The following is a 22,114-nucleotide window of genomic DNA, read 5'->3' as shown; positions in this document are numbered from 1 at the left end:
TCAAGCCCCACCCCACAGTGTCCTATCGTGGGCTGGTATGGTGAAGACCAGGACCTCCCATTGGCATGGCAATGAGCAGGCTGGCATTGGTTTTATCCTAGGTCTCTAATCTCTGTCTTTGCACCCTGGCTCAGACCATACCTCACTCTTCAGTGTCCATCTGCTGTGGCCACCACAGCATATTGTGAGGCCTCAAGCATATTATGGTTGTTACAGGCTTCTGCAGACTCTGCACCTGGTGCAGAAGCTACGATTAGGCTTCAGTACCACCCTTCTCCCACCAAAGACCTAAGTCTATCACTGACCACCTACACACTGGGGGCTCAGTTCTTATTCCTACTCCCATGACCTTTCAATAATCTTAGAGTGGAATTAGGCATCTCTTTCTGAGGAGACTACATCCTGGGGACCTATAACTCACTCTCAGACTACAGAGCAGACATCCCCAGAAGATCACTATTCCCTCCCTAACCCAAGAAAAAGGTGCATTCCAAACACATACTATGAACTCCTGAAAACAGGGTCTGATTTGTCATTCGCACGCTGCCTGGGATTATATTCTTGAGGGCATTCAGACTTTACCTGTGGTGTCCCTGCTGTCATTTACCTGTCTCCATTTTTTCAAATTCTTTTTAATGCTATAAGAGATTCCTCTGTTTTCCAGAAACACAGGCAGAATCTTGAGGCTCAAAGCAAGCTGCTGACCACTTCTCTCCACTGGTTCTACTTTACTCCTTATCTCCTCCTTTGTACCATTTGCTCACCAGTGACCTACCAAATGAAACAGATTATCCTGCCTTTGTCACACACATGGAAATAAGTAGTGTTTAATGAAAGATACTGAGTTTGGAACGTAGCAAATTTAGGTCCCACCAACCAGTTTACGGTAGACCCTAAACCCCAGGAGTAGAGAGATGCTTGAGCAACATGGGTCATTCCAATGAGACGAAATGTGTGTGCAGGTGTGTGTGTTTGGTGACGCACCCTCACAACCCTCTTGTCCCTTTGGGGAACATCGGCCAGCAAGCATAGCCGAAGGCTGCTTACACCCAGCTGTGTCTGATGGGCCCTGAGGACGAAGCGACTTTACCTGAGTTTTCAAAAACTAAAAAGGATAAATCATTCTTTGCAGGAGATCTTGGAAGCAGAAAATCGCCAGCTGCCCAATGGTGTTTACAAAACTGCGGATCACCGCCCAAACGCCTACATCCCAGAGGCAGAGTCCACCCTTCCTCTGCCAAAACCGTACGGCGCTTTGGCTCCTTTTAAGCCCAGTGAACCTGGGGCCAATATGAGGCACATAAAGAAACCTGTTATAAAGCCAATTGAAATCTGAACATGTGAACCAACCCAGGCTTCTCAAGGAGGAACTTCAACCAGGCTTCTTCACATGCACAGCTAGAAAACGTCAGCGTAATAGCTCTCCTTCCTATCACACTCACCAATTTCCTTCTTTTTTTCACTTTATCTCTTGATTACATTTCAGAAATATATAGTAGACTGGGTGCTATAAAAAATGCAATAAAAATAAATACCTTTTCAGCAAAGTACAGAAATTGGCAGAGTGGTCTTTGTTTATTAAAGAAAGAAAAGCAGATCCTGTTCAATATACACACTTTTAAGAAAAAGAAAGAATGGTTGAAAAGAAAAATAGCCCAAGTACTGCAGGGGCATAACTCACTTTGTTAAATAAATAGTTGCATTGCAAGTTGATGTCAGTAAATCTAAACCGAGTGAAAAGCAGTAGGGAAGCTTGTCTTTTTTAAAGTGATGTTATAGTGATTCTTTTTACAAATAAAGAATCCTTTTGGGCAAAAACAACTATGCCCTAATTTATCTTTCTTATAAATCTAGATTTTCCACAATGTTATATGCAAATACACTTGTGATTACTTTGTTCTGATACCAGATTTTTCAAAATTTCAATGAAGATATTTATAATTTTGCATGTGAAAGAGAAAATGAGTCCAGTTCCACTGATTTCATCACTCTAATATTATTGTATTTCACCCAAGTATATTTTGCTAATTCTGTTTACTTTCTCACATAAAAATATAAAAGTAGATTTGAAACCGGTGATTTTACATTCATTAACATGCTCAAACTATTGTTATTTCATATTGTTATCAGTTATGAATTTCATTTCACGACTCTGGGAGTGAGAAATATCACATTCATTTATTTTGCTAAATCAAACAAAATCTGTTCCAAGCCCCCACCCTGACAGAATGGAGGGAAATTGAATCTCATTCTCAGCCTAGGAGTCCTGAATCTAACCTGACTGCTTTGTGAAGTCATTAAAAAGCAATTCCTTGAGAGAGCCTATAACAAGTAACGCTGTATAAGCTGTGTGCTTAATGCAAAGAAATACTGCATACTTACACACAGTTGCTATGTTGTAGGATCAGTAATTAGGGATTCAAAAAATAAACATATAGGAAGTTTAAATACATAGGAAGGAAAATTAATTTTTAAAAATTACAAAGGTTTGGATGCTTAAATATTACAACGTGTGTTACTGGTCCAGAGGGTGAGATGCCACTGTGCACTGGAATGGCCAGGGATCACAGTCAGATGGAACTTTTTATCTGGCCCTTAAGCATAAATAAGATTTTAATAAGTGGAGGGGATTCCGGGAGGGGGAAATCGCCTGAGCAAGACTTGGAAGTAAGAAGACAGAAGTTCTGTTCAAGGCCCAGTGAGCGAGGCTGGTTGGAACAGAATGTTCGTACTGGAGAAGTGTATAAGGCCAGAATTTGGGAGATCTTGAATGTCAAAGATTTTATCCTGTAATAAATGGCAAGCGACTGAAGGATTATGAGCAGAGGGGTGACAGGATCAAAGCAGTGTTTATCTCAAATATGCATCAGATGAATTAGACTTCAGAAAGCAGCAGAAACAACCCAGGTGTGAAGAGGAAAGCGTAGGGGAATGAAAAATAATGACCGTATCAAGAGGAAAAACCAGCACCGCCTTGCTGATATGGATCCAAGACTTTGGGCTTCAGTGACCATGAAATATTTGTCCTAAATGGGAAATTCTGTAGGAGAGGATAATTTTTAGAATGATGATTTTAGAAAAGCTGAATTATTATACTGGCTAGTCATATTTGTAATCTTCAAAACTTCACAAGTTCACTGAGGGAAACGGTGCGAAGAGAGGAAAGCAAAGGGTTTTGGGCTTACCCGAGGAAGCAACTGTATTTACGGTCAGAGCGTCACTGTAGAAGAGAGAGGGGAAAAAAAAGAAAAGTGGGAGAACTCGTTAGGTGTCATGGGGGTCTTTGGGGGAACATATTCATGGAGTCATGATTCTTGGTGGGGATAAAAGGCTATGTTCAAAGAACAAAGGAGTTAGGCTAAAACTTGCAGTGTTTTTTTAAAGACAACATATTACTAAATCAAACTTTTATAAATATAAAAATAACTTTATAATATTAAATACAGTTCCATCTGAACGTTCACGAAGACAAATCCTACTCCATGTATGTATACATTGTTGTATTTGACAAATTATTCCCTACTAGAATTCGCAGATTTGACTTAGTCCAAATTCAGGTTTTTAAAAAGTATCTGGGCTTCCCTGGTGGCGCAGTGGTTGAGAGTCCGCCTGCCGATGCAGGGGACACGGGTTCGTGCCCCTATCCCGGAAGATCCCACATGCCGCACAGCGGCTGGGCCCGCGAGCCATGGCCGCGGAGCCTGTGTGTCCGGAGCCTGTGCTCCGCAACGGGAGAGGCCACAGCAGTGAGAGGCCCGCGTACAGCAAAAAAAAAAAAAAAAAAAAAAAAAAAGTATCTAATTTCCAAAATAGAGTTTTTCTGCAACTTGTAATTTTTCTGCTTGTCATATGCTATTTTCAGTGACAAAGCTAATTTTTGTTTTTCTAAGCACTGTTCCTACATTTTTAAAGTATATTTTATTTCAGAGTATGATAGAAACTAGCTTTTGGCCTATGAGAGCACTAGGAAGATCAGCCAGTAGGAAGAGAGAATCACTTATGCCATTGAATGCCCCCCTGGACTGGCTGTCATTTCTCTACACTTGACTGTCTAGTTCTGTCTGAACAAAGTACTAAACTGAAATTCAGATGGCTCAGCAATGTATTCTGATTTGGGTTACCAGTTTAAAATACTGCTAAAGAATTCTCAACGGAAGTAGAGCTAACGAGCAAGATAAAGATACTGGAAGCTGATATAACTGCATTTTCCCTTTCATAAGCCTAAAAGCATTGTGGTGTGTTTCAGAGCTGCCTCCTCTACAAATTTTGCGTCCACGTTGTCATGTCCTTCAAAAGCATACAGAGCTGAAAGGAAAAAGAGAGAGAAGAGTTACTCTGAAGCCATAGAACATTTATAATATTGTGCCCACACTTCACTGAAATCATAATTATTTTATATTTTAGTAAAACACATTATTCTGAGAATGTGTTGTTAAAATTTATTAAACCTCAGTACCAAGAAAGGCCATTCACAACAGCCAAATGGGTTTTTAACCTCTTAATTCCTTTTAAAACCTGAAAGGTGGCTATTCCTTTGGTAATTTAGGTAGTAAATTGTGTATTGCTAATTAAAACCTATTGAAAGAAGATCCTACTTATAATTAAGGGATATTCTGGCAAGGAAACGGTACACAGAAGTGCATAGAGACTGACTGATGTGTCAGGGGAAAAACAGGAAAATCCTGAGAGCGGAGGAGTGACTTACCTGGATCGGAGGACTCAATATCTGTCAGTATTTCAATGAAGTAGTTCAGAGGCAGAAATTCTACACTGAATGATGCCTTGTCCATCATAGAACTCCGGGGCTAAAAGGGAAACGGCTGTGGTATCAGCTGATTCTCCAAAACAAGCACGAACTTAAAGTGATGGGAACTACAACTGCTGTCCTTAGGGATACGTTACAATGGGCAAAGAGGTTCCAAAATCATTTAGCGGGGCCCCTGCTCCACACAGACTCACCTGTTTGTTATAGTTCTGAAGCAGTCGCTGTACATGGTTCCGGGAAATAATGTTAGAACTCACAGGATGATCCCAAAGTCGACAGATCTTCTGACCTGTGAGCTGTTTTTGCAAATTGAAAAATATGTAGAGGAGGATTTTTAGGGCAGTGAAAATACTCTGTATGATACTACAGTGTTAGATATATCGCCTTATATATTTGTCCAAACTCACAGAATGAACGACACCAAGAGTGAACCCTAATGTTAACTATGGACTTTGGTGATTGTGATGTGCAGTGTAGGTTCATCCACTGTAACAGACGGACCATTCTGCTGGGGGACGCTGATAATAGGGGAGACTGTGCGCATGTGGAGGAAGGGGGTGTATAGGAAACCTCTGTACCCTCCACACTAAAAATTTTAAGTCAATAATAAAAATGAAAAGATGGAAAAATACAGAGAGGAGAATATAGCTCACAGCATTAAGTAAATGTATCTTATATCAATTCATAATTTTTAAAGATGTATTCCAGCTAGTGAGTCTAAAAGACAGACTCTATGGTTAATGACCTTGGAGAAAGGCCATTTCCTATGAGGTATGCTTCTGAATTTTGAATAAATACTCCCTTAAATGCAACTCTGAGGAAAGCATTTTGTGTACTGAGGCTGCCAAACTCTTCTTCTGAAATGGAGTTCATCTGTTACTCTTCAAAACTGAGTCTCTGCATGCCAACCCTACGTGATATTTTGATATGAAGCTAAAGGTTATAGGCATGTACTCTGCCAGTGTCTCGCCCAGAAAATTTTAATTCCCTAAGGGTATAAGGCAAAAAAAAAAAAAAAAAAAAATCAAATTTAGAGACCAAACTAAATGTTCAGAGATATTCCCCAGAGAGATCTAGCCATGGAAAACATGCTTTGTTTTCTATTCCTGCCTCTGCCTCAGTAAGCCTGTGAGGGCGAGAAGGTGTTATAAAGCAAGACGATCAGGTCCAGGAAGGCATCAGACACCCCTTTGTGGGAGGATCGTGCCAGAGATACAAGTGCTCAACGTATGTAAATGGCACAGAGCTGGCCCAGGCTCTCATGGCCGGGAAGTCCGCAGAGTCAGAGGCCCTGAAGACCTTGCCGTGGAATGTCTGAATTTCACAGCATTTCTGACTCAGAGAGCTACTATACCCCACAAAAACAAGGAGTGCCTGTATAACCCTCTCCCTCATGTTTCTCATATTTCCTTCAACCAGGAATGTTTTCCTGCCGTGGTGCAAACAACAGTGAGGGGAAACGCAGTTCCAGAACCTTCTGACCTCACCTGTATTTCCATTTCTTATCAGTTTAAAGGCCAAAAGCACATGTTTCCCCTCTGCCTCCCCTCAGACTCACAGACGTACATATTACTGTGGTTTCCTCAGAGGAGAAAATGGCTAAATGTTCTAGGTGGGCCTGTGCCAAAGCAGCATGCGCGCAGCCAGGGGAGCAAGCACTCGGTAGGCCCAGTGGGAGCAGCGGACAGATGGGTAGGGATGGACAGGATTTCTTGGAAAGGGCTGAAGGGTGAGACAATTCAATTGACTTCGGCCCAAAGCCAGTAACTGCTCTTCCTGCAAGAAGAAATTGAAGGAGGGGTACATGCCAAGGCTTAGAAAATAGAATATACTTCAGGATTACCGGAGGAAGCCGCACAATGATGCTGAACTTTACTTTTTCATTTTTCTCTGTATTGTCCAGGTCTACAAGAAAGTCAGAAATTGGCAAACGAAATAAAACAAAACAAAAAGAAAAAACCCAGTAATCTCCATTTTAATACCTGAGCAAGCTAATACTTCAGAGCTTCATCCTGGTAATGCATGTCCCAACCTTGTTTTTCAAGCTAAGTCTAACAACACTATGAAAATATTAGTTTGTGTCTCTCTGAATAAAAAAGGATTTTTTAAACATCTTTATTGGAGTATAATTGCTTTACAATGGTGTGTTAGTTTCTGCTTTATAACAAAGTGAATCAGCTGTACATATACATATGTTCCCATATCCCCTCCCTCTTGCATCTCCCTCCCACCCTCCCTATCCCACCCCTCTAGGTGGACACAAAGCACCAAGCTGATCTCCCTTTGCTGTGTGGCTGCTTCCCACTAGCTATCTATTTTACATCTGGTAGTGTATATATGTCCATGCCACTCTCTCACTTCGTCCCAGCTTACCCTTCCCCCTCCCTGTGTCCTCAAGTCCATTCTCTAGTAGGTCTGTGTCTTTATTCCCGTCCTGCCCCTAGGTTCTTCATGACCATTTTTTGTTTTTTTTTAGGTTCCATATATATGTGTTAGCATATGGTATTTGTTTTTCTCTTTCTGACTTACTTCACTCTGTATGACAGACTCTAGGTCCATCCACCTCACTACAAATAACTCAATTTCATTTCTTTTTATGACCGAGTAATATTCCATTGTATATATGTGCCACATCTTCTTTGTCCATTCATCTGTCGATGGACACCTTGGTTGTTTCTATGTCCCGGCTATTGTAAATACAGCTGCAATGAACATTGTGGTACAAGACTAAAAAGGGATTTCTTAATGAAGCTGCTGCTCTATATCAGGGAACAGCGTTCTGTAACAGGCTGCCAGTCACAGAACAATTTTGTTGACTAACTTAAAACATACAGCACCTTGAGGAATGGCAAATACTTCAATATATATTAACAAAACTCATCTATAAAATATCACAGTTGAATAATTTAACCAAGAGTCATTACACTACAGACCTTATTTCAAGTTCAAATTCCCATAGGCACTACACCTCTCATTACTTTTCCTTGCATGTCAAGTCTAACTTTGAGAGGACGAAGTTAATCAGCTGAAAGTAAGCCATTTCATGACACTTTTCTTGAGAAATAAGCCTTCAGTCTCCTATTCTTAAGTGCCCTCATGTACAGAAAAGGAGTCTAATAGTTGTGTATGGATTGAGAAGCCCTTTGGGGTCTCTTGAAGGGCAAAGGCACGGTGGTCCAAAGGATGGTTACAGGACATGAACCGTACTCAGCAGGCCCAGCTGTGTAATTGTGGAACCCATGCAAAACGAAAACGAGGAGCCCCCCTTCAACTATTAAGGATGTCAAGATTGAATACAGAACATTAATCCCTGAGTGGGCTCCTTCTGGGTGCAGCAGGGCCCCGTGTCACCACAGGTCGCACACCCACAAAGGCAGCCCGGGGGGTGCTGGGGCTGGAACAAGGCAAACTCAGAGCCCCTTACCTTTCATGAGCCTTGTGACAGCTGTTTCTGTGAGAAGCAACACTCCGTTATCAATGTAATGCAGCAGGTTATGCAAAGGCAGACAGTGGACGCCAAGGATGGTGTGCAGAGTGTGAAAACCTAGGATGAGAGACCCAGGACGGTAGACACGGTCAGCCATCATCTCCGGCCTCCCAGAGGGAATGACTCTGGTGATGGCAATAAAGCACTCAGCTCACCACTTGGCAGCTAGAGTCAAATAAATGCTCCTTGAAGACAAGGTCCAAGGTTCCTTCTTTCTGTATTATCACAAATAAGTATTGTGCTGGGTATATAGTAAGTTCCCAATAAGCACGTATTCCCTTCACCTTGTATGCCTTCCTAGGCAAAAAGAGAAAAACAGTGCAAGGTCTGCTCAATGAAAATGGTTTTACAGTTTAAAAGGTTTATAATTCTATGGTAAAATCGCAAAATAGAAAAATTAACAGTAGAGCTTCAAACTCCACATGCCCAGGCTAAAGCTTGATGGACAGGGACCATTTTGCTGCAGGAGACAATATTTGGACCAGAAGGGGACTGATTAGTTTAGATGACTAATCTCTAGGTATGCCCTAGAGAAAGGCTTTTGGGGTCTACTTGGACTAAATCATATAAAAGAAGAACTAAAATGATATTGCCAGAGAGCAAATCTATAGGAATTCAGTAGTAAGTCACTCTCAAGGCCTTGGGCAGGGCTAAGTCTGAGTCTCATGGGCAGGGCTACCCAAACTCTCACAAAGCTAGAGCTCTAAGTCCACTATTAATAGTAACCGACACAAACAACATCCACGGGAGAAGAAGGTATCAGACCGGGAGAGGATCAGAAAAGCTCTCTTGGAAAAGATGGCATGTGAGAGGCACTTGGAAGGGTTAATGCCATTCCTGAGAGTGGAAATGACGTGAGAGAACGTACAGGCTGGAAAAGCAGCAAAAGTCAGGTTTGACCTGAGTAGACAGAGGCTGGCATCATGCTGTGCTGCTTACTAGATGTAGGTAATTAAGCCTTTCCAGCCTCTGTTTCTTCATCCCTAAAGTGGAATCACCAGTACCTTTCCTGCAGGGCTGCTTTGAGAGCTACCGCTAGGTCTGTGAAGAACCTGGCACGTGGTGTAACAACGTGACTAACACCAGTCAGGTCCTGAGGCCTTTCATTTACGCACGGGCTCACTTGATCCTCATATAACACCATGAGGTGGGAGCTACTTGATCCCCATTTTATAAATGGGGAAACCAAGATTCACAGGAGCTAAGAAACCTGCCCGGGAAATAGTAAGTGGCAGAGTTACCATTTGAACGCAGGCTGTGGGATTTTAGCCTAGCCTGTTAACCGCAACGTTATCCTGCCTCAAGAACTGGTGTTAATGGAACAACACGAACAGATGCCCGAAGGTGAGAACGCATGGGGCACATTTAGGAAAGAGTAAATGACCCAGATGGGTTGGAACAGGTGTGCAAGAGGAATGGTGGAAGGTAAGACTGGAAAGGTTAATCGATTCAACAAAACCCCTTCGGCACGCCAGGCAAGGGGCTGGGTGTGCAGCGATGAGAACAAGCATGACTGCTGCTCCCATCCACCTTCCAGTCTGATAGGGAGACTGACCATCAATTAATCACAAAATAAATAATTCATTTTTTTAAAATATGACCAGTTCTATGAAGGAAGAGTACAGGGTGCTCTTAATATATGTGTCACGGGGTTGAATGCTGAGTGACAGCAAGGAATTTATTATTTAGTAAACTCTGGGGAGGCGCTGAAAGCTTTTGAGCAGGATTGTTAGAGGATTTGAGTTTTACTTTTGGAATATTAACGTGGCAACTGGCAGAGAATGGACCGGAATGACAGTTTGCTACCGGAGGAATAAAGATCTGTTGGGAGGTGACTGCGAGAACCTGTCCAAGAGGGAACGAGGGCACTGAGAGTAAGAGGGAAGGAAGGGATCATGGGATCGTGGCGACGGGAACTGGCTCGGAAACTGATTGGATGTGGATGGGGAATGACAAAGACTCGTTGCCTAACCTGAGAGGCTTACATGACAGAGACATGATGGCCAAAGAGAGCTGGGACTTGGATTCAGAGACGTCGTGGAGCTTTCTCTCTCTGAGCATATGAAACATGAGCAGTGGGAGACATGAGTCCCATGTCCTGGCAGCATTGAGGGTCAGATAAAGTTCAGACTCTGCCCTCAAGCAGATGTTAATGGGCTGACAGTGGGATGAGTCTACTAACTGCTCTGATTCCAAAAAAAAAATAGTGCTTTTACTAGCTAATTAACAACATGAGATTTTTCAAATGGATTTGGGCAGTCTTCTCAAGATTAAAAAAGTTATGAAATTATTTCTGAGGAAGAGTTTATAGAAGGTTATTGATCCTACAGATTTTCTCGATTCAAAACTCCTCTCTAGCTCTGTGTCCACGCCCTAAAGATCCCTGATGACCCTTTATCTTCCATTCCCAGGGCACAGTCCCAAATTCAACAGCCCATCCCTGGCCTCCTCTCAGCATGTCAGCTCTAAGCAACAGAGCAAACTGGCTAGAAGTAGGCATCAGTACCGAAAGAGAGACCTTTTCCAGCCAGCTCTAGTCCTCACCCTCCAGGGCTCCTGGCCTTCTCCAGGAAGCAAAGAGCACACAGGTCCCTTTTAAACTGTAAATGCTCCAGCTCTACACTATGACTTCCCTTCTGTGGTCATTCCCTTTTTTCTTTAAGTAACTCCGGTTACAAGTTTCTGACACTTGGAACTCAAACAGTTCTCACTAGTCCAGGGGGCCTGGGAAGCAAGCACATTTACACACATACACACAAAAATACCTGCATTTACACACACATGCCCCCCCACACACGACCCAGTGTCACTTCATATTAGGGAAGCAAACATTTCTGAGAAAAGGAGAAAGAGAAACTGTTCTTTCTTACTCGACCCGTGGACACCAGCCATTAAGTTCTTACTCATGATAATTCTCAATCACTACGGGTAAAATTTTTCTATGTTTTCCCTCCTTATCCATCCCTGTGTAGAAATGCAATGTTCTGTAGAAAGTGGATTTTTATGATCTCTCGGATATAATATTGTCCCCAGTGAGTCAGTGTCATTTACTTATAAAAGGAGCTTGGGGATCCATGGTGAACAAATCTGAAACTGTCGACCCATTTCTCTACCAGGTCTTTTGTGTTAATGACAAACAATTAAGAATTTAAGCTAGAAAGCCATATATAATTTTCATGAAATCCCTTCACTCTTTCTAGAGGGCACCTCACAATTCATATTCCATTTAAAGCCATCCACTCTCCTCATGAGTGGTCACTTTCAGATCCCTACAAAGTCACAAGAAACTCCTTTTGTGCCTCCACTACAAGCAGATCTTATAAGATAAGGCATATGGACAGAGAAAGTGTGACGGATTCCAGACTGTACCAGATATAGCACAAACGGAGAGAAGCTGAGAGGTGCTGTGGGGATTTTCCGGGCCCATAAATAGCCAGTGTTTCAATATCAACTAATTCAACTGGAATATAAAGTTCAAGAGGCGGCACAGAATAGTAGCTAGAAGCATAGATTTTAGGGCCAGACTCCCTGGATTTGAGCACTGGCTCTGTTGCCTAATAGCTATGTGACTGTAGGCAAGTTACTTAACTTTTCTGTGCCTCAATTTCACCATCTATAAGGTGGGAATAATATTAAGTGGAACCATTTGAAAGTGCTGTCTTTGGGGCTTCCCTGGTGGCGCAGTGGTTGAGAGTCCGCCTGCCGATGCAGGGGACACGGTTTCGTGCCCCGGTCCGGGAAGATCCCACATGTTGCGGAGCGACTGGGCCCGTGGGCCATGGCCGCTGAGCCTGCGCGTCCGGAGCCTGTGCCCCGCAATGGGAGAGGCCACAACAGTGAGAGGCCCGCGTACCGCAAAAAAAAAAAAAAAAAAAAAAAAAAAAAGAAAGTGCTGTCTTTGTTGGTCAAAAACTGGCTGGATATTAACAATTTAATATGGTTCAATTTAAGCTCGTATCACTTAGCATCATTATAAAAATTAAATGTGCTAACTTATGTAAAGTACTTACAGTAGTACCTAGCACAAAATGGGGACCATATACATGTTGCCTTAAAATGAATGAACAAAGGAACAAATTAATGACGGATGGATGGATGGATAGATGGATATGAATGAATTAAATAAAATTGGCTAGTATGTATTATATAGTGATAGCTATCATAAAGCTTAAAACTCATCAGAACTTATACACAATAAGCATAAGGCAGGTAGTTTATAGCAAACAGGAGCTTGTTTCTTATAATGAATATTGATTTATATGCACATTTTCCCAACTAGACTTTTGTTAATTTTTGGAATTGCTCTAATTTCTAGCCCAGTACCTGGCATGAAATTGCTCAACAAATGTTTGTTGACTGAATGAACAAATGACCAATTAAATGAATGACTGCAGACACACGCGCCAAAGATGTTTTGAGGCCTGATTTGGTCCTTTTTCAAAATCCTAAGGGAAATTTTTAGCTTCCAAGGAACATATAAGAATCAACTCAATTTCTGACACCCAGCCAGACCTACTTCCTTCTGAGGGTTAACTTTCTTGTTCAGATAAACTAGGCCTGGAGACATCAGAGAAAGATCTCCCCGAATCAGCTCCACTGGTTTTTGAACCAGAAAGTTGCATGGGGACCAGCCCTGGCTCCTAAAGTTGGTGACAAGCTACTGTATAGTTTAATAATCCAAGGAGATCTGGTCGGCAGAGACCAACCTCAGGCCCATCTGTCACAGTGACACCAGACACACAATTTCTAAGACATAGGAGGCCTCATTCTTAAACTCATTATGCACCGAAGTCCAGAGACTATGTGAAGAAGAAAGAACAAGTTTATTACAACAAAAAACAAAAAAGCCAAGACTTACCAGGAGGCAGAGGTAAAAACAAACTCTTAGTAGCTTCCAAAATCCTGGTCATGGTGTGAAAGACTGCAAATTCAGCAGCACTCGCCCGTCTATTGCTGGTCAAAGAACAAAGCAGCACGTCAGCCAAGCAGCTCATCTCCAAAACCCCATTTGCATGTAAGCAGTAGCTCTGGGTGCCATATCCTGATGGAATTCATGCTAACTGTGAAAGGCTATGCCCCACAGAAAGGTTCATAGATGGGATGATGACCATCGGCCTAATGCCTAGAATCTAACCAGACGGTAGGCACACAAATGATAAACTGCATTAACTTAAATTCCCCTTCTTGGCAGTACTGAGCTCATGTGCCCCTCCCTCCTCATCAGCCAGATGCCAAGGAAAGAGGACAGGTGAAGTAACAGGGGCATAACTTTAAATGCTGAGTTCAGAACTAAGATGGATGGTGTAAGGGCTGGTGAGAGTTACTTTCAACTGGCAAGTTTCAAAAAGGCTTTGCTACAACAGGCAGCAGAGTTGTTTTACCTCTTTGTACACCATGATAAAATAGAGCGAGAAATACTTGCTTACAAGTGGAGAACCCAGGGATGAAGATTATGTTTCCTCCAACTGGCTTCCAGTATTTGGCAAATGAGATCCAGCTAGAGGGTAAAGACAGTCTGTTAACCTCTGTTCATACCCTTTCCCCTACAAGCTATCCTTCTATAGCTCTGACAGGCGTGTTCAGGCAGCTGGCTTTCAGGCTGTGCCCGGACACAGAACCAGCCTTTCTGAGGTCAATTCTCAAGCACTGGAATCCAAAATGGAAAGACTGAAAATGTGCAGCCGCGTCTAACAGAGCACCCTCTGTCATTGCAGGCAGTGCCCCAGCTGAGCTTCCCCACCGCTAACCGGCCCCATCGCTCACAAACACAGGCCCTCAATCACAGGCCCTTATCCACCAGTGAAGGTCAAGTGCAACAGAGTTCGCCCTAGGCGTGTTATGCGGCAAGGGGGACATAGCTGACAGCTGACAGAGGAAAGGCGGTTCTGAATAGAATGGAGGTCCTGAGCACGTGCTGTGGAGCAAAACTAGTTCCAAGTCCAGGTTCTACATTTTACTTGTTTGCCAGCAACAGGGCAATCTCCGAGGAGCTGTTATCAGGACCACAAATCCATGCATTGCACATGCAGGCAAAGGACAGGGGGCAAAATTAGGAAGAGTTTCCATATGATTACAGACAGACACTATTTATTCTCAATGATGCAGATTCTCAGTTTCTCTTTGGCTGAAATCAGGTAAGATAACAAATAAGCAATATAATCAGGTTTTGCAGCAACTTCCTCGGATTTATTTTCTAAAGGCTGTCCAGCCACTCTCCTGGGAGGGGACTGGGAGACTCAGCTGTTTGCTGCTGGGCAGGGTGGGCAGCTTTGGCATCAGTCAGTGACTGCTGAGTTGGAAAGACAGGGGCAACGAGTTTTCTGAGACCTCATCTCTACCATTTCTGGTCCTAATGGTTCTAGGAGATGTTAGCACAAACCAGTGTTATGGGGATTCTTTGATGTGATTAACTATAGGGAAGAATGATGCTTGAAGAAAAACCTTAACACTCTGGAAGATGAAATTTAAAGTCCACAGAAAGGGGCTTCCCTGGTGGCGCAGTGGTTGGGAGTCCGCCTGCCGATGCAGGGGACACGGGTTCGTGCCCCGGTCCAGGAGGATCCCACATGCCGCGGAACGGCTGGGCCCGTGAGCCGTGGCCGCTGGGCCTGCACGTCCGGAGCCTGTGCTCCACGGCAGGAGAGGCCACAACAGTGAGAGGCCCGCGTATCGAAAAAAAAATAATAATAATAAATAAATAAAGTCCACAGAAAGAAAGATGGTGGGTGATGTGTTAAATAACTGTGTGTTGGGCCTCCCTGGTGGCGCAGTGGTTGAGAGTCCGCCTGCCGATGCAGGGGATACGGGTTCGTGCCCCGGTCTGGGAGGATCCCATATGCCGCGGAGCGGCTGGGCCCGTGAGCCATGGCCGCTGGGCCTGCGCATCCGGAGCCTGTGCTCCGCAACGGGAGAGGCCACAACAGTGAGAGGCCCGCATACTGCAAAAAGAAAAAAAAAAAAAAAAACTGTGTGTTATGAAAGGGCAAAGAAAGTAGGTTAGTATCAACACGGGGAAGATCAGTAACACATTCATAAAGGGAGCCCCTTGGTATCGTTCAACTGCACAGAGTTATTATTTAAGAAAGTTTCAGGGTCCTGCTTGTAAACATTAGTATGTGCAAATACCAACCTCTCCTCCTATACTAAAACTCTGAAAGTCAAACCTGACCATAGAAATTCAAATATATGATTTAAAAACAGATACTCATGACGGCAATAAAGGCATAAAACTTTTTTTAAAAAATATTCCGCAACTTTATTCAGACTAATTAACTATGAACTGTCTCTAGGGCCATATGACCAACAAAGGATTTGAGTGAGTTACTTCCATGCATGCACTTTACTATAGAAATAAATCAATGGGTGGCACTTGGGAGCATTCTGGGGAGTTGTTTTAATTCAACAAACACTCATTAAGCAAGTGCTGTCCAAGAGCTCAGGCTCCATTCACAGGGCCATTCTGCCACTACCCAGTTTTCCAAAATAGAAGATTTCTTTCTGTATTTCTTTTTCGTTTGTTTTGCTTTTATTTTTTAAAATTTGTTTTAATTGAAGTATAGTTGATTTACAATGCTGTGCCAATCTCTGTTGTACAGCAAAGTGACAGTTCTACACATATAGACACTCTTTTTATAATATTCTTTTCCATTATTGAATATAGGTCCCTGTAAGGCAGAAAACTTTAAAAATTAGACATGAAATTAAATCAGGGCCATATCTAATAAATTTAACTAATCTTCCAGAATTCAATGCAAAAATATTTGTTCACATTTACACACTGGTCCTATGCAAACCTGCAGAAATGGAGTGTTGGAGTGTTCTTTCTCTTTCTGTATATTTAAATACTTTAAAAATGTTATCCATCGGGCTTCCCTGGTGGCGCAGTGGTTGAGAGTCCGCCTGCCGATGCAGGGGACACGGGTTCGTGCCCCGATCCCGGAAGATCCCACATGCCGCGGAGCAGCTGGGCCCGCGAGCCATGGCCACGGAGCCTGTGTGTCCGGAGCCTGTGCTCCGCAACGGGAGAGGCCACAGCAGTGAGAGGCCCGCGTACCGCAAAAAAAAAAAAAAAAAAAAAAAAATGTTATCCATCTTATTATTTCCAGGTTCTAAGTAGGGTGAGGCCTCAACTCCATATGCGTTTTGAAAGACTCAAGACAGCCTCAAATTTCAATCCAGCTGCATCACTTCTATTTACACATGGACCGGTGTTATTAATTTGGATCACACAATTTCAATGAGTGGCTACCAGGTAAATGGGATGCCAATCTCATCAGCAGACTCTGTAACGTGGTAAGTATTTATACAACTGGGCTGGAATCTCACCTAATTGGGCTATTGGAGCTAAGTAAGAATTGAAGTTCAAGTTCTCTCATGTTTGCAGAAAACTCCATGTACAGAAATCACTACCTATGGTTTAATAAGGAGTTGGAAGATGACAAGATGACATGAACATTTGGCAACCATGCTGAATTCATCACTGTTCCAGGCTTCCATGAGCATATAACCACTACTGCAAGGGAGTGCAATAAGCCGCTTCCAGAGCCACATTGTCTTTGTTTTTGGTTCTTTTCCCCCTTTCTTCAATCTACAGCACCATATATACAGGTTTGAGGATAGGAAAGCTCTAAAAAAGCTAATATGAAAAACCTACTGAACCACATACTGGGAACTATGCACCCAGAGACCAAGCGGTTGAGGGGGGGTGGGTCGGGTAGAGAAGATAAAGCAAAACCAACCAGTTTTGAAACATAGTCCAGAACCATCTGTTCAATTTTCTTCTTTTCTACACCCTGTAGATGTCTCAAAAGATGGTCTTTTAGCTCAGACACCATCTGAAAACAGAATATAGATTAGATAAGTCACAACCTACCCACTCACACCTGCAACTGGTTTGAATTCTATTCATTTATTAACACTTCCTATCAATATGAAAGATATTGGACCTGAAGATCCCACTGGCAGAAATGCATAACCCAGAATGTTCCTTTGATGGGCATAAATCAGGGGGCCCCACCATTTTCCTCGAGAGGAATGACTTATGATTCACCCAAAGTCCAGTGAACAGCTGAGAGCCAGGCTCCCAGCCCTGTTGAGAATTCTCCAAAGAAGCCAGTGGAAGTCACTAGCTTAGCAGTCAAAGGCTTTGGGATCTAGCAAAGGACTGAAGTCTACTGCTCCTGGCTCTGGAGAGCTCACAGGAACAGCTCTAAATGTGGAATGACTATGCTAATGGGGGTGGTGGGAAGGGATAGGCTTTGGGTGTTTGCAAGGACAGAGGATGGAGTAAAGGGAAATGCACCAGGTACCTCTCTCTGCACAACATTCCACGCAGCTCCCTGACATGTAAAGGTATGGATATATTTAGCCTAGTGCCTCCAAATGGGCTTGTTTCTATAGCCACACTCTTCTAACCATCCCTGGGGCTCCCCAATCAGTGTGGCATTCCCAGCCCTCCCACTTTTTGCCTATCTCTCCCTTTCTGCCTTTTTTTCTCGCTTTTGCCTAAATGGCCTGCTCAGCTACAAACCCTCTTGGCTAGAGAAATCTTTGCATCAATAAACACCATGGGAACTGTACAACTGACAACACAAGTATATATATCTTCTATTTTAGCAGATTTACATTTACGACAGACACCCTGGGTAAACCTGAGCCCCGTGGCATCCTGGGCCAAGACAGAGTGGCATATTATTTCAATTCAGTCTCTGGCATGTGCTAATTGATTAGGTTTAAAAACAATTATTCTTTTTTCTGTGTAAGTTATAATGCATATTTTTGTGCATTTCGATTTTTCTATAATAAGCATAAAGATGAAAATTTAAATTGCTCATAATCCTACCATCTACATTAACATTTTGGTTTTTTATTTTCCTTTTTCCCAGTGTGCACACTCATTCTACTATTTTACAATCTGCTTTTTCTCACATAATAATTTGTCATTAAATATTCATATTAATATTCACTAGTTGTAATGGCTGCAGTGTCCAATTTTATGAAAATACTATAATTGAATTATTTATTCCCTTCTTATACATATGCGATATTTCCTTTACTATTGTTACAAATACCACCAAAAAATCCTTACACAAAAGTTGCTTGCCATATCCTCGCTTATTTTGTCAGGCTAAATTCCTAGAAATGGAATTCATTGGATCCCTACTTAAGGTTATAGAGACACTGCTAAAATGGCTTCCACTGTGGTTATATTAATTTCCAATTCCATCTCATGAGGCTGTCAAATTCCCTGTACCCTGAACTTTCCTAGTATGATTTTTACATTTTTGTCAATTTGATAGACAAAAAAAAGACAAACAAAGAAAAACATTTATTCTGTTTGTCATTTGCTTACAGCAATGTTAAGCATTCTCTTTCTTACCCTGCCCCAACTCAAGACCTCTTGGCCTAAACTAACTTTTGAAAATTCACTGGTCACAGCTTTTGTCCATTTCTCTTCCGGTGTGTTGTTCTCTTACTGATTTATAAACATTACATGCCAAATATTATTCTTTTATCACATATGTGGCAAATACTTTTTTCTAAACGTATTGCCTTTCTGTTGTTCTCTTCTAAGTTTTCAGTCAATCTTCTCCTGTAGGTTTATGTTCAATAATACACTTAAAAGGCTTTCTCAGTATTTTTTAACTGTCCACTTATTTTATTCAAATTCTTTCACACAGTTTTAATTTTTTATATTAGGTTCCTTAACCTGATATTTCTGTTGGTTTATGATATAAAGTGGCGGTATTTGGGGTGGGAAGAATCTAACTTAATTGTCTTTTCCAAATAGTCAGGCATTGACTGATTCATTGAAAATTATTTCTTTCCACATTGATTTTTATTTTTTATTTTATTTTTTATTTTATTTTTTTTTTTGCGGTACGCGGGCCTCTCACCGTTGTGGCCTCTCCCGTTGCGGAGCACAGGCTCCGGACACGCAGGCTCAGCGGCCATGGCTCACGGGCCCAGCCGCTCCACGGCATGTGGGATCTTCCCGGACCGGGGCCCGAACCCGTGTCCCCTGCATCGGCAGGTGGACTCTCAAACACTGCGCCACCAGGGAAGCCCTCCACATTGATTTTTTTTTTTTTTTTTTTTTTTTTGTGTGTGTGTGTGGTACGCGGGCCTCTCACCGTTGTGGCCTCTCCCGTTGCGGAGCACAGGCTCCGGATGCGCAGGCTCAGCGGCCATGGCTCACGGGCCCAGCCGCTCCGCGGCATGTGGGATCTTCCCGGACCGGGGCACGAACCCGTGTCCCCTGCATCGGCAGGCGGACTCTCAACCACTGCGCCACCAGGGAAGCCCCACATTGATTTTTAAATGCCTCATTTTTATCATACAACAAATATCCAAATTTAAACTAGAGCCTCCTGTCTATCTTTGTATCAGCACCACACTGTTCCAATTATTGTAGATCAACAACACATTTAGATATCTCGTAATGCCAGTCCCATTCCTCTTTATTTTGTCCAGTGAGTCAGTCAACTGTCAGAGAAATTTCACTGGCTTTTTGTTTATAATTTTACTAAAGTTAGATGCTAAGGATTTGGAAATAATATACTGTTTTTCGTTATATTTTTTAACTGGTTAATCCTAATCAAAAAGAAAATAAATATAGCATCACCAGCTTACTAATTTGCAGCATTATTTTTTAATTTTTTAATTTTATTATTTTCCCAGTTGATTATTTTGTTTGTTGCATTAGACAATCATAGCATCTTCTTTTACTTTTGTTTCTTATTGCATTGGCTAGAATTTCTAAAACAACATAAAATTTTAGTGAAAATAGCAAGGATACTTAACTTCTTTCTGACGTTAATAGGAATGCCTCCAATGTGACATGAAGAAGGATGCTGGCTATTAGTATTAGACTATACTTTGTTTAAAATTCCAGGAGTGGAATTTTACTTTTATCAACTTTTAGCACCTATAGAATCTTTTTTTTCCTCTTTGACTTAGTCGTGTGATGAATTACATTAATATATTTTCTAATATTAAGCCTTCCTAGAAAGAAGCCCATGTGGCTATGCTACATTTTCAAATAGAGCACTGGGAAGTATTTTAATTACGCCTGTAGTATCTATATTCATAAACATAAGTAGTCACTGTCAGATTCTGGTTTTAAGGTTATGCTGGCTTTTTAAAGTGATTAAGAAGCTTCCCATCTTTTTTCAAAAATACTTTACATAACATGAGAACGATCTGGTCCTTAGAAGTCTGAAAGCACAAATTCATTAAATAACTTGGGGCCTTTTTTGGAGATAATCTTTGATATTTTTTCCAAATTATTTTATGGTGATTATGCTTTCAGGCTTTCTATCTCTTCTTGGCTCAAGTTTGGTCATTTCTAGTTGCCAAGGAAACTTTGTTTAACTAGAATTTTTAAGTGTATGAATATGTATTTACACATATTTTTCTCATATTTTTAAACTAGCTATATTTAAGGTAATAGATTATCCCATTCCTAAGCCTGCACAGTATTAAAAATATTTTATCAGACTTTTCAGATGTTTAATAGTTTTTTTTTTAAGATTTTGGATTTATCTGCCAATTCTGCTCTTCAATTAATTTATTTTGATTTATATCTCTTTGGTCTTCCTAGTGGTAGGACCTCTTGAGAAAGAATACTTTATCCCGTTGTATTTTAAACCCAAATACAAATGCTACAGAGACGCTGCTGTTTCCTATTTTAAAAACTCTCAGTGCTATACATTTCCTTATGATGTTTTATAATTATACATTTATTGGGGCGACTGATTAATTCGTGTCTCTCTCACAAGACTACAAATACCAAAAGGGCAGAAATTATATATGTGTCCCTCACCACTGAACCTACAGTGAGTGACTGGCAACAACCCTGTGTTGAAAGAGTGAATGAAAAACAAGAACAGAATGAGAAGTACAATCTAGCCCTTTTCCCTTTCCTTGGAGCCCACTGTTCACCAGCACTGAACATCCCACATACCACTTACCAGCCCCATAAGCAGCCGCTGGTGGTTGTCTTCCTCCTGGAAGAGGGGTGTTAATCTTGGCTCTGAAATTAAACAGAGCAACAGTCAAGCAGGGTGGTTTTCGGGAATGGGCTGGAAGGAGGAGGCCTCAGCCTGGGTTTCCCTTCTCTGAGTCACTGGGAAAACATAACACTTCCCTGATGGGATGAAAATTTTTCATTCAGTGTGACCTAGTCCTACACGCTGCAACTTATCACTTAGTGATATGCAGAGAGAGAGAGCTGTGAACCAGAGAGGCAGAGACTGGGGAAGAAAGAAAGAAAACAAGGAACACATTCCCAACACCAATATACTCTGACTTTGATTCCTCTTCAGTGTGAAGACTCACCACTAAGGTCCTCTGTTTCATAGGAGATTGAACGGCTTGGGCCCTCTCTAAACCCTAAGGGAGGGGCAAACCCAGGGATGGGGACTTAGTGGAAGGGTCGCATGACTCCCTTCTTTCTGACCCCAACTTGTCGTTTATAGAGTTACTGAGGCGAGGAGACCAGTCAGTTACTGCGGTAAATAAGAATAATCGGCACAAGTTATGGGACTGAAAAGGTAGCTAACTGAGATGGAAAAGTGGCACGTAAGGTTAAACCAAAGGGCACTTTCTCCACCTTGATTTGCACCGCACCAGCAGGACTGGGGGGACAGGAAAACGCCGTCTCTAAAAAGATCTGCCCTAACGCTCTGCTAACGGCACCTTCGTGCCGTATCTTCCTCTCCCAGAGCCTGAGTCACAGAGCCCGTCAACAGGCGGAACTGCCCTGGTCAGGGGGCTGAGGACTCCTCGTGGGAGGGCACGGAGGCCTCTTGACCCCTTGAGATAAATTCTAACTGGATCCTACACAGCCTTCATGGTGAACA

The 22,114-nt window shown here is 42.2% G+C and overlaps 2 protein-coding genes and 1 long non-coding RNA gene across 4 annotated transcripts in view; 1 reads left to right on the top strand and 2 right to left on the bottom strand.

The window, feature by feature from the left end:
- LOC308623085 overlaps positions 1-959 on the bottom strand; it is a 34,075-nt gene extending 33,116 nt beyond the window's left edge. For both annotated transcript variants that reach the window (XR_014016735.1, XR_014016736.1), the window contains exon 1: positions 608-959. This is a non-coding gene — a long non-coding RNA (uncharacterized lncRNA). The remainder of the gene's footprint in view (positions 1-607) is intronic.
- Positions 1-1,417, top strand: part of CCDC146 (coiled-coil domain containing 146) — a gene marked incomplete at its 5' end in the record, with an annotated part of 113,893 nt that extends 112,476 nt beyond the window's left edge. Inside the window, one exon of the mRNA XM_081244969.1 lies at positions 1,133-1,417. Coding sequence (XP_081101095.1) covers positions 1,133-1,336 — 204 coding nt within the window. The 3' untranslated portion in view covers positions 1,337-1,417. The remainder of the gene's footprint in view (positions 1-1,132) is intronic.
- Positions 1,418-2,159: 742 nt separating this feature from the next.
- Positions 2,160-22,114, bottom strand: part of GSAP (gamma-secretase activating protein) — a 99,650-nt gene continuing 79,695 nt past the window's right edge. Inside the window, exons 23-31 of the mRNA XM_081244970.1 lie at positions 21,224-21,285; positions 16,991-17,086; positions 13,679-13,749; positions 13,111-13,205; positions 8,190-8,309; positions 6,609-6,670; positions 4,960-5,061; positions 4,706-4,805; positions 2,160-4,305 (exon numbers count right to left, since the gene is read on the bottom strand). Coding sequence (XP_081101096.1) covers positions 4,214-4,305; positions 4,706-4,805; positions 4,960-5,061; positions 6,609-6,670; positions 8,190-8,309; positions 13,111-13,205; positions 13,679-13,749; positions 16,991-17,086; positions 21,224-21,285 — 800 coding nt within the window. The 3' untranslated portion in view covers positions 2,160-4,213. The remainder of the gene's footprint in view (positions 4,306-4,705; positions 4,806-4,959; positions 5,062-6,608; positions 6,671-8,189; positions 8,310-13,110; positions 13,206-13,678; positions 13,750-16,990; positions 17,087-21,223; positions 21,286-22,114) is intronic.

This window comes from Mesoplodon bidens (assembly GCF_964165515.1).
Source record: "Mesoplodon bidens genome assembly, chromosome: 9".
Lineage (NCBI taxonomy): Eukaryota > Metazoa > Chordata > Mammalia > Artiodactyla > Ziphiidae > Mesoplodon > Mesoplodon bidens.
The sequence above is the reverse complement of the archived record's forward strand: the minus strand, read 5'-3'. Positions and strand labels throughout refer to the sequence as shown.